Raw genomic sequence first — 14,865 nt, forward strand, 5'->3', positions numbered from 1 at the left:
TATTATTACTAATAGATTAATATTAGAAAGAATAAACATTTATTATTAATATTGAACTCTTTCTCTTACAGTCTTAACGTTACATCTTGCGTGTAACATTGAGTAACTTTAAAAATAATTTGCTTTTCTTATCTTGTGCTCCTCCTGAGTTAGATCATGAATTATAGCCCATTCTCATTCAAAATTCTACTGGCTTCTCCTTAGCCCAGAACTTACATCTCCCAACAGCACCCTGCTGTTTCAGTGTCTGTACAGAGTTATGTTCTGCTGATTTGCTTTCTCGGAGGTCTATTCTCTATATCGGGCACAGCACTAATCTCTTCTAGACTGCATTCCTTTATATCAGGAGTTCCATCTGGACAACCCTTATTCTAAATGATGACCCACCTGATCACCACCAGTCTGGCAGCTAAAACTTTTATTATTTATGTGGGAAGTCACACATTGTAGTATTACATGGCGCTTTTTCAAATGAAAAGGCGACCATTTAATAAACAGTCAAACTGGGTTTTCCCGAGCAGAAACCACTTCGTAGAGGCTCTTCAGTCTGCCTAATAAAGGGGGGACCCAAGCAGTAGTGAGTTATGCATTAAAGGGGTAGTCTCGGAATTACATTCTAGCTTCAATGTCCCCCACTGCATAAATAAAACAACTTTCCAAACACAAGTCATTATCTCAAGTCAACAGTTGCCGAGATTTCAACCCCCAAAAATCCTTATATTCCAAGATGGTTTGTACCTATATGCCCTGGAATCAGTTTTCCTGTAGTTCTGTTCGCAAAGGCGGAGCATGCACGCGTGATTAAAGCTGTTCTTCTATAGCGGGTATCCTCTTCTTTCTGAGTAGTCAGACCGCGCATGTGTAGTTGCACCGTCCTTACTGATCAAGACGGGCATGCGCACTATCCACCAACTGCTGTTACAGAAGAAGGCGCTCCTTGCCTCTCTTTCACTTTGTGTATGCCGCACTTTGTACTGTAAGCGCTGCTTAGAGTCAAAGAAAATGTTGGCAGCACACAAGGTTTGCAGGGAACTTGTGGGAATAGCAAAGGGCTTGTGGGAAATGTAGTTTCTCACAAGCAAACATTGGTCACATGGCAATGGATAAAGGAACACCCACATTCTACTAGAGAAACAGAAGCTGCTGAGTACCTAATAGCATGTTTGGGTGGCTTTATGTAGACTTATAGGCTACAAAGCTTTTTTTTTTTTTTGAAAGTTCGATTCTGGAATAACCCCTTTAATGGGGCATATAAACATAGGTGGTTCTAATGGTAGAACCCCTTTAAGCTATTAGTTTACCTGTCAGCACAGTGTTGACTGTTTCTAAGAAGCATCTAACAGACAACCCTGGATGAGACCGAACTATAGGACATCCTGTCACTCCAGATTTGTAGATGTTAGGTAAAGTAGCTGCATAAGGTTATATATAAATTGTATCTAGAAATAAAGCTTGAAATGTTTATAGATGAACCTACATTTTAACGGTATGTTCACACGGCTAATTTTAGGCTGTTTTTCGGGCCGTAAATGGCCGAAAAATCGGAAGCGGAACGCCTCCAAACATCTGCCCATTGATTTCAATGGGAAAAACGGCGTTCTGTTCCGACGGGCCATTTTTGTACACGGCCATTTTTAAAAACGGCCGCGTAAAATAACGGTCACGAAATAGAAGTGTATGTAATTTCTTGAGACGTTTTTGGAGCCGTTTTTCATTGACTCTAGAAAAACAGCTCCAAAAACAGCCGTAAAAAACAGCGAAAAACACAAAAAACGTCTGAAAATCAAGAGCTGTTTTCCCCTGAAAACAGCTCCGTATTGTCAGACATTTTTAAGTAAGCATGTGAACATACCCTAAGCATCAATCTGTCATCTTCTGTTGATCTTCCTGATTCTATGCTGCATGTTGTGTCCTTTGGCCTACATTTAGTTCATACCGATTGTTAACCCCTGTATTTTATCCTGACCTCTGATCGGGCAACACGTTCCACAGAAGTTTCTCAGCGATTGTGTCTCTCCTTTTACCTTCTCCAGCTGAACTATGTAAAAGAGAAGTAAGAAAATAGTGATCAGACATCAATTTGGCAATAAGGTCTTTCTACACTGCATAATGATTGAGGTGGCCCGGCAGCTACTATCATCCCAGTGATCCCATTTATGAGATTACAAGCATTTGTAAAGGAAGTGCACATTACATTGCTGTGGTGTAGCATACCTCCCAACTTTCAAGTATCACAAAGAGGGACAACCGAAGCGGCGCGCGTCTTGCCAATTTTTTTTCTTTTAAGCCACACTTCTAATCCCACCCAATCCCTGCCCATACACACCCGATTCAGCCCACACCGTATCATGCTCCCTTAGTGCCTCAAAAACAGTATAATACCAAATAGCTGCCCCCACACAGTATAATGCCCTCTAGCTGCCACCATACAGTAGAATGCCCCCATAGCTCCCACCATAAAGTATACTGCCCCATAGACGCACCCATACAGTATAAAGCCAACACAGATGCTCCCATATAGTATAACGCCCATACAGAATCTCCCATGCAGTATAATGCTCATACAGATGCCCCATGCAGTATAATGCCCAAACAAACTCCCCCATACAGCATAATGTCCCCATAGCCGCCCCATTATGCCCCCTTAGCTGCTCTTTGCGCTAGTGCCCCTGTAGATAGTGACACAGTGCCCATGTAGACAGTGCCATTGTACATAGTGCCACAGTGTCCATGTAGCTAGTTACACACCATGAAGATAGCGCCAGTAGCCAGAACCATCAGCTCCCTGCTTCAGAATTAGTTCAGAGCGGAGGAGCAGAAGGAGCTCCTCCACTCGCCGAGGACTCCCCGGGCACAGTGCTACTTTAAGCGCTGTGCTCGGGGAAGCCCTTGACGGTACTGTCCATAAATGGACAGTGACGTCAGTGGCTACTCCTTGAGCGGAATCCCCGTTGCCGACTCTGGTCGGGGATTCCACTCCATGAGGAGCCACTGACGTCAATGTCCATATATGGACAGTGACCTCAGGGATTTCCTCTAGGAGCGGAATAACTGGCCAGATCATCGACAACGGGGATTCTGCTCAAGGAGTGTAGCGTCCACGGCCGCGGACCTTCGGGAAGAGGGCCCTGGGAGCCAGAAGAGAACCTCAATTCTCCTGCCCTCATTAAAAAGTTCCTCTCTCACTCTGGTCCCAAGAAAAGGGGGCGTAAGAGGGGGGGATACTGTAGTGGCCACAGACCGTTGGGATTATTCACCCCCCGATGGCCGCAGCCATGGATCTGTGAGAGCTGGCCCGCATCTCCTTCCCAGGAGACGCCAGCGCTCACTTACGCTCCGTTCTGCTGTGTCCCGTAGTTTGCGCGCGCATGCTTGTGCCCGGCCTTAAAGGGCCAGCGTGCGCACATGAAAATAATCATCAATTAACCCATGATCACCCTGGACTATAAAATGGGCTCTGCCCTTTCACTCATTGCCTGAGCGTTGTTGTGTTTACCCGTGTTAGTCTTGCAAATGGTCCCTTAGTGTTATCCTGTTCCCAGTGTTCCCATACCTGCTACCTGTATCATGTGCTATGGTTGTTCCTGTGCCTTAGAAAGTTGGAGTCGTGTTGTGTCATCGGTCACGCCTGCTGTGTTACACAATGCCTGGTGTCTGCTGCCAAGGTCCCATCTGAGCCTAGCCATTACTACTGCCTGAACTGCTTCAGGTACCCTTGTGCCTTGAGTATATAGACATTGACTTGGTACACTGTTGGCCAGCTGCTATGCCGCTATGGTGGTACGGCCCAGTGGGTCCACATACCCACAGATCGTGACAAGAAGTAGACACTAATTCTGAAGCATGGAACCATCAACTCCCTGCTTCAGAATTAGTTAAGAGCGGAGGCGCAGACGGAGTTAATCTGCTCGCCGAGGACTCCCCCGGCACAGCGCTATTTTAAGCGCTGTGCTCGGGGAAGCCCTTGACAGTATTGTACATATATGGACAGTGACGTCAGTGGCTACTCCTGGAGCGTAATCCCCATTGTCAACTCAGGCCGGGGATTCTGCTCCAGTAGGAGCCACTGTCGTCACTGTCCATACATCGACAGTAAAGTCAAGGGCTTCCCCGAGCACAGCGCTTAAAGTAGCTCGCCCTCTGCTCCTCCGCTGTGAACTAATTCTGAAGCAGGGAGCTGATGGTTCCCTGCTTCAGAATTAGTTTGACAGCGGGACATACCCCCGGCCGCCCGGGACAGTGGGACACCGCCCAGAATCCAGGATGTAACTTATATTAATATTTCACCCAGGCAGTGAGTATGCTCTGAAATATGTTGCGAGTGAATAGCAAACACAGGAACAAACTTCTCTCCTCTCCGTGTTTAATAGTAACAATACTAACTTATTTTTAGAGATCTCCTCTATAATGTCAGCCGTCATGTTTTACCTTGAACAGCCTCCCCTGGTCCCTTGTGCAGTCATCGGGCCTCTCCGTACCCCTGTCTCTCCCTGTGCTATACATCCATTTACCTAAATATTCGAGGCATTAATTGCAGTTCCGCTTTCTTCACATCACTATCAGCTCAGGTGCAGCTCACTACAATCAATTATTGATTGTTTTATTTCTCAGTGGACATAATTATCCAGGTATTATTCAGGAGATGCTCAATGTGGACCTAGGAGACAACCATCCAGAACACTCATAAAAATCACATATTTTATTTATTAGGGGCACGGAGTGCATTATACAGAGCAGCATGTTCATTATTACGGTATAGGCATTCCATATCATTATAAATTGCATGCTTTCATCACTAATGTAACAAAGTGTTGACTCATTATCAATGCCCCACTATGTAGATTTTGTAAAATGTCAGAGATATTCTGACCCAGTGTCCTGTATAAGAACAGTACTGCTGTCTATATAATATATATAATAATCTTACAACTGGTACTGATTACTCTTATTATAAGGCCTTTTTCACACATACTTTATTTTCAGCGCTTTAAAAAAAAAAGGATTTTTTCTCAGCGTTCAAACTCCAGAAAAAAACGCCATACCTAGAGCATGCTGCGTTTAAAAAAAAAAAACATCACTGAGCCCAAAAACACTACAAAAAAAGGCACAAACGCTGTGTATGTATCTGTTCGCCACGTTTTTGGGCAAAATAAACTGTGCAAAAAACAGTGAGAAAAAATGTGAGTAAATGTTGTGCGTGAATCCAGCCCCAAAGTGGTTGTCTGCTTTAGACAATTCCTTTTTGTTAGAAGGGTACCCTGACAATAAGATGATCAAAGGTTTCCCAAGCTGCGTAATCCTGAGGAATCAACTGTAATCTGTGGGGAAATATGTTAGCAAGTGTTCAATTTCCTTGCAGCACCACTACAGGTGAAATGAAGCATTACACAGTTCCCTTTGAAATCAAAGAACTGTCCATGTCATGCATGAATTTGCAGGGCCCTCCAGAGTGAGATATGATCTTTGCTTTGGATAATAGATGACGGTACTGAACAGGGGGAACCCCCAAATAGACTAAATGAAAATGGGTTTCTTAACTGAAAACCTTTTTAATTAACTGTATGTAAATATGGACATTATACAGCACTGATTTGTTGTAATTATCCATGAACAGATCGCGTAAGTATTATACGTTGTACACGTGTATAAGACAATTATTATTAAATGTTTTGTTTGTACTACCGGCACATAAATGCTAATTACAGTTATTCAAACTAATTCTTTATTATTGTTGCTTTAAACATGTACAGTATATTTATTTTATGTTTAAATATACAAAGAATATAGCAGGCAGATTTGGAATTCCTTCTGTCCTGTGCAATTGGATTCAAATAGAAATGTGTTATTTTGACATAGCTGCTTAGGCGGTTTTGAGGAAAGTGTCAAATACATAAAGGTTAAAGGGGTTGTCTGTATGTCGCGGGTCTGACTCTCAGCTGATATTGCATGGCCACGCCTTGTCTGGCCAGATATTTAAATGTAGTGTTACATGGCGGCCATTCTGATGAGCAGATCTTACAAAGCGGTTCACCGTTCTGGCTATATGACGTCCATTTATCCCAATTGGACATATTTACAGTGGTTGTCTTCATGATACAAAAGCTTTAATAGAGTTTTACATAACTTAAAGGCTTCCTTTACCAGAGCTCATTTACCTTGGTGTATGTGTGCCATTTGCCTGAAGTTCATCTTTTTCCCAATGCTATTTTTGTAATCTGTATGTCAGGGATTGTGGCATATTCGGAGTCTAGTGGCTGAAACTATCATGCAGGAGGGTGCAAATAACAATAGTATTCAAGTAATAGTTCAGGTTCAGTAAACAGATAAGCAGCAATAGTTAGTTACATGAGGCAAAGATGTGGACAGGAAACAGTCCAAGTTCGGTACACAGATAAATGGCAATAGGAAGTTATGTAAGCAGGGACGTGGTCAGGAAATAGTCCCAGTGTGAAGAAGGGGATTTTAAACTCTGTCAGCACATCATTTTTTTAGTGTTAGAAAGTGGACATTTACCATTTACATCAAACTTTATGCATACAATTATTTTCATAGAATTGGCTTTGCTACAGTTCAAGCAGTTCAAACAACAAAGTTCTAAGCTATGAACACTAAAAAAAAAGGTTGTCGTCATACCTTACAGTAGGCATTCCACCAAAGACAATAATAATTTTAACCTTACATTAATATGAGTGTAAATGACTGCAATATTAATATGTATAACAGTGATTAGAAATGACATTATCTAAAAAATGACTACTATAGCTACTTCATAGCGGAGATTACTTTTGCTGCAGACTTACGTGATGGTACGTTATATCTCTGCCCTATAAAATATTGTCCTGTATTCAATATTCATTTTTAAACTTATGGCCTTCACATTAGCAAGTCTTTTAAATAAATACTATCTCTCTGCAGAATTAAATTATTTCTATTTATTAATGGTCATGTTCTTCAATCTCTACCTTACCAGAACCACCAAAGCCTATTGCACCCCCTGAACTTCTGGCAGTAGGAGCTACATATCTGTGGATTAAACCAAATGCCAACTCAATCATTGGTGATGGCCCAATTGTCCTCAAGGAAGTGGAATACCGGACTACATCAGGAAGCTGGGCTGAGACCCATGTCATGGATGGACCTACATACAAACTATGGCATTTGGATCCAGATGTGGAGTATGAAATACGTGTCTTGTTAACTCGTCCGGGTGAAGGTGGTACAGGACCACCAGGACCTCCTCTCACAACTAGGACAAAATGTGCTGGTGGGTTACACTTCATATATATGTTGTGTTTGCTTTAATGAAACAAGGAAAATATACATTTACTTATATTACTACCTAGTAGGCAGTAGTATAATATTATAGGACACATTGAAAACTTTAAGCCCCAGCTTCTGATTTTAAGCAGCATTTTTTTTTCCAATTGGTGCCATGTCCCGACTTTAATAGTATAGCGCTACGTTATTGTACTATTAGCCCCTTGCAACAAAAAAAAGCAGTAAAACATTTCTCCTAACCAGAATTGAAATTCATATTGCAGACATCCAATTATGGGTGTTGGATATATCCAGTGTTTTAGCTACAATCTAGTAGGGCTTACTTAAAAAAATGACAAACTAGTAAAAATAAAAGCAAAAAGTAGCGCAGACCGATCAGCCAACATCTTCAAAACCAGCTGTAACACATGAAGTCAAACCTATACCCTGTAGATCTATGACTCTATCCATTACATGACAATCATCTTAGGAAAGGGGAGTAGGCAACTCAGGTCAACCGTCCCTATCTTAAAGAAATCAACCCAGACCTAACATTATACAGCATCTTAATATGGTGCCCACTAAGAAATTGATAAAAGCCATTCAACATTTCATTAAATGTTATGCACCTTATAAAAAAAACAGTCCATTCTATTTTTGCACTAGCCCAGTTTTAATAAGCATCCCTCAATATGTTCTCAGTACTAACGTATAAATATTAAATATAACTGTTCAGCATATTCACATTTAGCATCATTAAATTCTGCACCAAATTCACACTATATATACATTTTATAATAAAAGGCAGAATGATGCACTGTATTAAACTGGCAAATTATTTGATGCTGGGCACAACAAGAATTAAAAGGTAAAATAGTGCCAATCCAAATCCCTACGACTGGAACAGAATGTCAGTAGTGCCATATGGAGAACACAAATTCAAAGTACACTACTGTATGTACTGGGCTTCATTATTGAGTCGGAGTTGAAGGTCATTAAGTACATATACCTAACATTTACTACACAAATAATTTGCTTGCTCTTTGTAGAGTAGAGCTATTCCATTATATGTAGATGGTTGCTATTATGAGTAGCGGTCATTTTGTAGTTGAAGAGTCCTGATTTAAAAACCTGAGCTTTTTCCAATAACGTTTTTTTCCAAGGCCCTACCTCTTTATTATAAAGTAAGGTTTCTCTGTTCTGATCTAATGCACATTAAAAGCCTCCTTGTGTTAATAGATAGACATTTAGAAGTAGATTCAAGAGGCCTCTTTAGGATGTGATAGACAGAGGGGGCAGACAGTGCCAATATTTGGTAGCTGGGTGTATGTGACAGCTATAATTGGTGCAAGGCTTCAGGCTTCCACTTACTGTTAAGTGATGTCTCCAACCTTCTACTCCGAGTACCAAGGATCACTTGATATCTCCATCCCACTCACAGTGTGGGGTGCTAAGTATCCTGCTCTCTCCATTTCTATTACTTTATCAGGAAAATATATGAGAGGGCATGCTGCTTTCCAATTCCCTTAATGTGTCACAAGGTAAACTTTGTCTTACAAGCTTTCCGCCACTAGAGTTACGCCACCTACTGCTTTTAATTGAAATTTGAGGTGCCCCTGCATTCTGTTGCTCTGAAAGGTATTAGGACCATAAGGCTATTTGCAAATGACTACTTATCTATGTATATCACAACATAGTGACTACAGTCTGTTGATGTCTTTTCTCATAGTTGTAACTGTAAATGTATTGGGAAAGCATTGACAGCTAGACTTTCCTATCTGAATATACATTTGGACTTGGTGTCCTCTTATTTCTATGACTATGTCACTTTTTTCTCTGACACTGCCAAATATTGATCCAACATACACTTACATATCATAACGGCAGCCCATGCAGATGCTATGGGGCCTATGTAGAGAGGGTCCAAGTCCATGCAGGATTTATTCCTTATGTTGAAGGTAGGTGAGAACCGGTGCAGGAATTTTCTCTTCACACGCCCTACAATGTTAGCAAACAAGCATGATGGAAATCATCCCAAGGATCATGGAAAGGCGGTGGAGGGCATACTTTGTTCAAGTCCTCCTATCTTATGTGGTTAGAGGTGTGGTGGTGTCAACAGAAGTATCTGAAAGTGGCCTCACTTTAATCTATACTATGGGTTATCTTCCATCTCTATACGCCCTTGGTTGTGATGTTCCATTTGGACACCGTCTCGCATCATCTCTTATATAGGATTTATTTGTCAAATTAAAGGGATTCTCCTGGTCTTTAACATTGAAAGCCGATGCCCAGGATAGGCCATCAATATGTGGGGGCTCTACCTTCTAGAACCAAGCTGATTAGCACAACAATGGGGCCTATTACTTGAGTAGGACTAGCCAAAGGCTGATCCCCACGATCAAACATTAATGTTCTATGCTGATGATTGACTTCTGACTTTTACACCTTTAATTGTGATTAAACTCTCTGTCAGTAACCTCTGGATATTTTATTACAATCCTTCTGTTACTGTTTCCTATATCTTATCTGCATATTAATGTCTTATCTCTTCTTTTGCTTTATTCTCCACAATATCTGTTTTTCTCCTTTTTTTGTGCTCTGTGTCTGTTTCATTCCCTCAGACCTAATATACCATGCACTTTAAAGCTCTGGATTTTCTTGATTACCATACAATTATTTCAGTGTTGAACATTTCTTAAAGGAGAGGGTCCAGAAGATCAGTTAAAAAAGCCCTTTTAATGTGTTTTTAAAAGTTATAAATATAATGTAAATATCGTATCTCTATTTTAAGTTATCAAAGGTTGAAGATACAGGTCTCCTGTGTGAAGAGCTTCTATACATGTGTCCCTACAACATCACTTTCTGCTTTTCTGCTCTGGCATCTGAGTGCTTTCAGAGCGATAATGAGCTTCACAGAAACGAATCAGATGTCTTCTTTTACTTTTTTAACTCTGCTAAACAAATATATGCTGAATTCTGATTGGTTGGTGTGAGGGCTAGTGAGCATACAATAACACTGAGCTGTTTGAGTACAGGATCAGGAAATATCATGGTTATAATGTCAGAAAACCTCTTTTCACAGTCCGCCTGTGACTCTGATACCTTAATCCCCACCACCACATTTTTAAACTATACAGAGGGGGCTTAAATATCTATGTTATGGTTGATGTTCTTACAGAGCTTGGCTATTGTATGCTTGCTTACCAAAATAGATACAGTGCATTCGCAAAGTCTTCAGACCCTTTCAATTTTTTCACATTTTGTTATGCCTTGTGCCTTGTGCCTTGTGCTAGTGCCTAGTGCCTTGTGCTAAAATAAAAAAAAACATTTAAGCTTTTCCCCATCATTCTGCACTCAATACTCCTTAATGACAAAGTGAAAATTAAATTTTAGAAATTTTAGCAAGTTTATTAAAAATTAAAAACTCAAATTTCGCATGGACAGAAGTATTCAGCCCCTTTGCGATGACACTTGAAACTGAGCTCTGGGGGCCTCCCATTTCTCTAAATCATCTTTGAAATGTTTCTATACCTTGATTGGAGTCTACCTGTTGTAAATTCATTTGGTTGGACATGATTTGGAAAGACACACCCCTGTCTATATAAGGTCTCACAGCTGACAATGCATATCAGAGCAAAAACCAAGCCACGAGGAGGATAGAACTGCCTGCAGAGCTCAGAGACAGGATTGTGTGGAGGCACAGGTCTGGAGAAGGGTACAAAAAAATGTCTGCGGCACTGAAAGGTCCAAAGAGCACAGTGGCCTCTATAATTCTTGAATGGAAGAAGTTTGGAATGCTAACTGCCCCATCAAACTAAATAATCAGGGAAGAAGGGCCTTGGTAAGAGACGTGACCAAGAACCCAATTGCCACTGTGGAGCTCCAAAGTTCCTATGTGCAGGTGAGAGAGACTTTCAGGAGGTCAACCATCACTGCAGCACTCCACCAATCTGGGCTTTATGGCAGAGTGGGCAGAAAGAAGCCTCTCCTCAGTAAAAGACACATTAAAGCTCACCTGGAGTTTGCAAAAAAGCACCTAAAGGACTCTCAGACTCAGAAACAAGATTCTGTGGTGTGATAAAACCAAATTTGAACTTTTTAGCCTCAATTCTAAGTGTTAAGTCTGGAGGAAACCAGACACTGCTGATCACTTGCCCAATACCATCTCTACAGTAATGCATGGTGGTGGCCGCATTGTGCTGTGGGGGTGTTTTTCTGCAGCTGGGACAAGGAGACTGGTCAAGATTGAGGGAAAGATGAATGGAGCACAGAGATATTTTTAATGAAAACCTGACCCAGAGTGCTCTGGACCTCAGACTGGGTCGAAGGTTCACCTCCTACAAGAAAATTACCCTAAGCACACAGCCAAGAGAACACTGGAGTGGCTTGGGGTCAACTCTGTTAATGTCCTTAAGCGGTGACTTGAACCTAAACGAACATCTCTGGAGGGACCTAAAAATGGCTGTCCATTGAGGGTTCCCATCCAACCTGACAGAGCTTGAGAGGATCTGCAGAGAAGAAAGGCAGAAAATTTCCAAATCCAAGTGTGAAAACCTTGTGGCACCATACCCAAGAAGACTGGAGGCTGTTATTGCTGCCAAAGGTGCTTCAACTAAGTACTGAGTAAAGGGTCTGAATACTTGTCAATGCAATATTTTAGTTTTTTCTTTTCAATAAATTAGCAAAGATTATTAACATTCTATTTTCACTTTGTCATTATGGGGTATTGAATGCAGAATGATGGGGAAAAACTTTAATATTTTTTTTTATTCTAGCCCAAGGCCTCATCATAACAAAATGTGAAAAAAATTAAAGGGCCTGAAGACTTTCCAAATGCATTGTAGAAAAGGTGAAAGCAGTATATATGGTACATGTTTTAAGTTCAATGTATCCATATTTTCCACATGCCCCTTTTCCACTGCTCCTGCAGTTTTACCATAACAGAGTTTCTACAGTGCATTTGCAGATTTCAGTCGCAATGCCCTCAAAAATACCAGTGAGGATCAAAATAAAAGAGCCAGCAGAGTTTAAACTTACCTCGTCCATTCTCCCAAACTGGTATGTTCTAAGCTGTGATTGGTGCAGCCATTAAAGAAGCCTAAGGTGCTTTGTGCCATCGATAGTAAAAATATTAAAAGTAAAGCTACCAAACTAGTGCTTGAAGATCTATGAGCTTAATGGGGTTTTCCAGGATTAGGAAAACATGACTGCTTTCTTCCAAAAACAGTGGCACACCTTTCCACAGGTTCTATGTGTTATTGCAGCTCATCCCCATTCTCTTCAATGTAGCTTAGCTGCAATACCAGACACAACCAATGGGCAGTGGTGGAGCTGTGTTTGTAATAAAAAGCACCCATGTTTTTCTTATCCAGTACAACCTGTTTAAGAGTCTGTATATCAGATGGTACTTCTAAAAACCTAAGGCCCCATGCACACGAACGTGTTTTTGCGGCCGCAATTCCCCCGAAAATCCACGGGAGAATTGCGGCCCCATTCATTCCTATGGGGCCATGCACAGGACCGTGGTCTCCACGGTCCGTGCATGGCCCAGGAGCCCGGAACGCAGAAAGAACGGGCAAGTCTTATTACGGCCATGTTCTGCGGACCAGGCTCATAGCAAATAATGGCCGCGGCCATATGCAAGGCCCGCGATTTGCGGGGGCGGCTTGCGGGTGACCCGAAAATCACGGCCGTACACATGGCTACGGTCGTGTGCATGAGGCCTTAATCTTAGTGATTATTTGGAATTCAATCTGTTCCTCACTTCGGCAAATCTATAATTGGCTAAAGTAAAGTAAGTAGCAAAAGTATTAGTTTTATTTGGCTGAAACGACCATTCATATTTGGTATTGTATCACCTCTGTCTCAACTGTTCCCTCATGCTCCCTCAACTGTTCCCCCCAGTCCTCCTATGTTGTTTGCCAATCAGATGTCCTAATATCCTGTAGTCTTTTGCAGTACTTTTCCCTTTTTTGCAGTACTATTTTTTCCTTTGGGTTGTCTGAATAGCAAATTATTTGTATTATGAGGGTGTGATAAGTCACTGCCGGGCACCACTGATGCCTCCTGGGGGAAACAATAGGATTGTGCAGGTTAAAATCTCAAAACGGTAATTATTAGGGGGACAGTCTGCTAGTCACCATAGACATAAAATTGTCAGTAGCATCAGGGAACAGAATTTCTCTGTCATTTAGTAGATTTTAAGAGAGTTTTTTCTGAAACAAAATAATATTAAATGTGTAGCAAGATTTTCAAATTTCGTTAGTTGCGCATTGATTTAGTCTGCCACTAAGGATCATGAAGGAAATCTTGTATTTTTTTCTTAATAAAGTATAACATAATAGTATTTTCATTTAAATTGAAAATCTTTTATTTTTAGTATACTGTAGTCTTATTATAGTCTATGGGAGCTACCATAACTCCCATAGACAGTAATAGAGAGAGCAGCTTGCATGCTGTACTTGCATTCTCTCTCTTCACTTCCCTTTCTCAGCCACCATCGGCCATTTCGATTAACACATGAGGGGTCATGTGTACCCCTGTTCTGCTGATAGGCGGGGAGTCCCAGACTTTTATGACCTATCCTCCAGATACGCCAACAATTTCTATAGTCAAAATAACCCTTTAAGGATCTGTTAACTAGGATTCCCTCCGGCTTCTTACAGAACTTAATGGCCATAACGCTTTTTCAACCATAGCAGCTATGTTTCTGTGTATTCTAATATTTTCAGTTTCCCACTTGTGTTCTGATATCTCAGTATATGTCTCATTACTTCTCTTGTTTTGTGCTATTCTTTTCTACCTGTGATCTCCACATCATTCCTAGTAACTTTATCATGTCTCAAACTGTATTGGCCCTTCTATCGTGTTCTTGCACGTCCTCCGTCTCTCTCTCTGTCTCACTTCCTTTCTCCCCGTGTTTTTACTCTCTTGTGCATCTCATTTTCTATCTCACTGTGTTCAATCTCTTCTATCGTGGGATCTATGCCTATATTCACTGTTTCTTATTCCCTGTCATCGAGTTCTATGGCGCTTTATGTATCCCATCCACTCTTGTGCTCTGTGCATCTCCCCCTCTATCCCATCCTTTCTCTGACTATTTTCTATGCTTTCCCTTTCTTGCTGTGTGCTATTGCTGCCATTGTTTCTTTTTAGAGCTCTGAATATTTAAAGATGCGCCTTGCAATCTCCGCGTATATTTATACTCACTGCCAATATATGCAAACCCTGTGTACGAATTTATACTTCCTACTTATTGAAATTGGAGCTTGCTATTTTATAGACATCTTTTTTTGTAACTATGTGGTTCAGAACACCCAAGCCCTGGTGCTTATGCCCACAGGGCTGTGAAAGACAGCATAATATATTATATTTACCCATCATTTATGGTTATGTATAATGTTATTGATATATATGGATGTATTAATATGTATGTCTAAACATCTGTATGCACATATTTGACATTCTCATCCATTGGTGACTACATTATATATGTGACGTTCACGAACACTTTGTCGAAGGACCCAGAATAGTTAAACACCTGCATCTCCTGCTTTCCTCTTCCTATCTACCCCCAATCTCCTGGCTTCATGCAGTAGGAGAGGGAGG

At 41.1% G+C, this 14,865-nt stretch overlaps 1 protein-coding gene across 8 annotated transcripts in view; it reads left to right on the plus strand.

Moving 5' to 3' along the window:
• PTPRT (protein tyrosine phosphatase receptor type T) overlaps positions 1-14,865 on the plus strand; it is a 251,708-nt gene that overhangs the window by 147,081 nt on the left and 89,762 nt on the right. For all 8 annotated transcript variants that reach the window (XM_075845729.1, XM_075845735.1, XM_075845730.1 and 5 more), the window contains exon 7: positions 6,971-7,264. In XM_075845729.1, coding sequence (XP_075701844.1) covers positions 6,971-7,264 — 294 coding nt within the window. The remainder of the gene's footprint in view (positions 1-6,970; positions 7,265-14,865) is intronic.

This window comes from Rhinoderma darwinii, chromosome 13, assembly GCF_050947455.1.
Source record: "Rhinoderma darwinii isolate aRhiDar2 chromosome 13, aRhiDar2.hap1, whole genome shotgun sequence".
Taxonomy (NCBI): domain Eukaryota; kingdom Metazoa; phylum Chordata; class Amphibia; order Anura; family Rhinodermatidae; genus Rhinoderma; species Rhinoderma darwinii.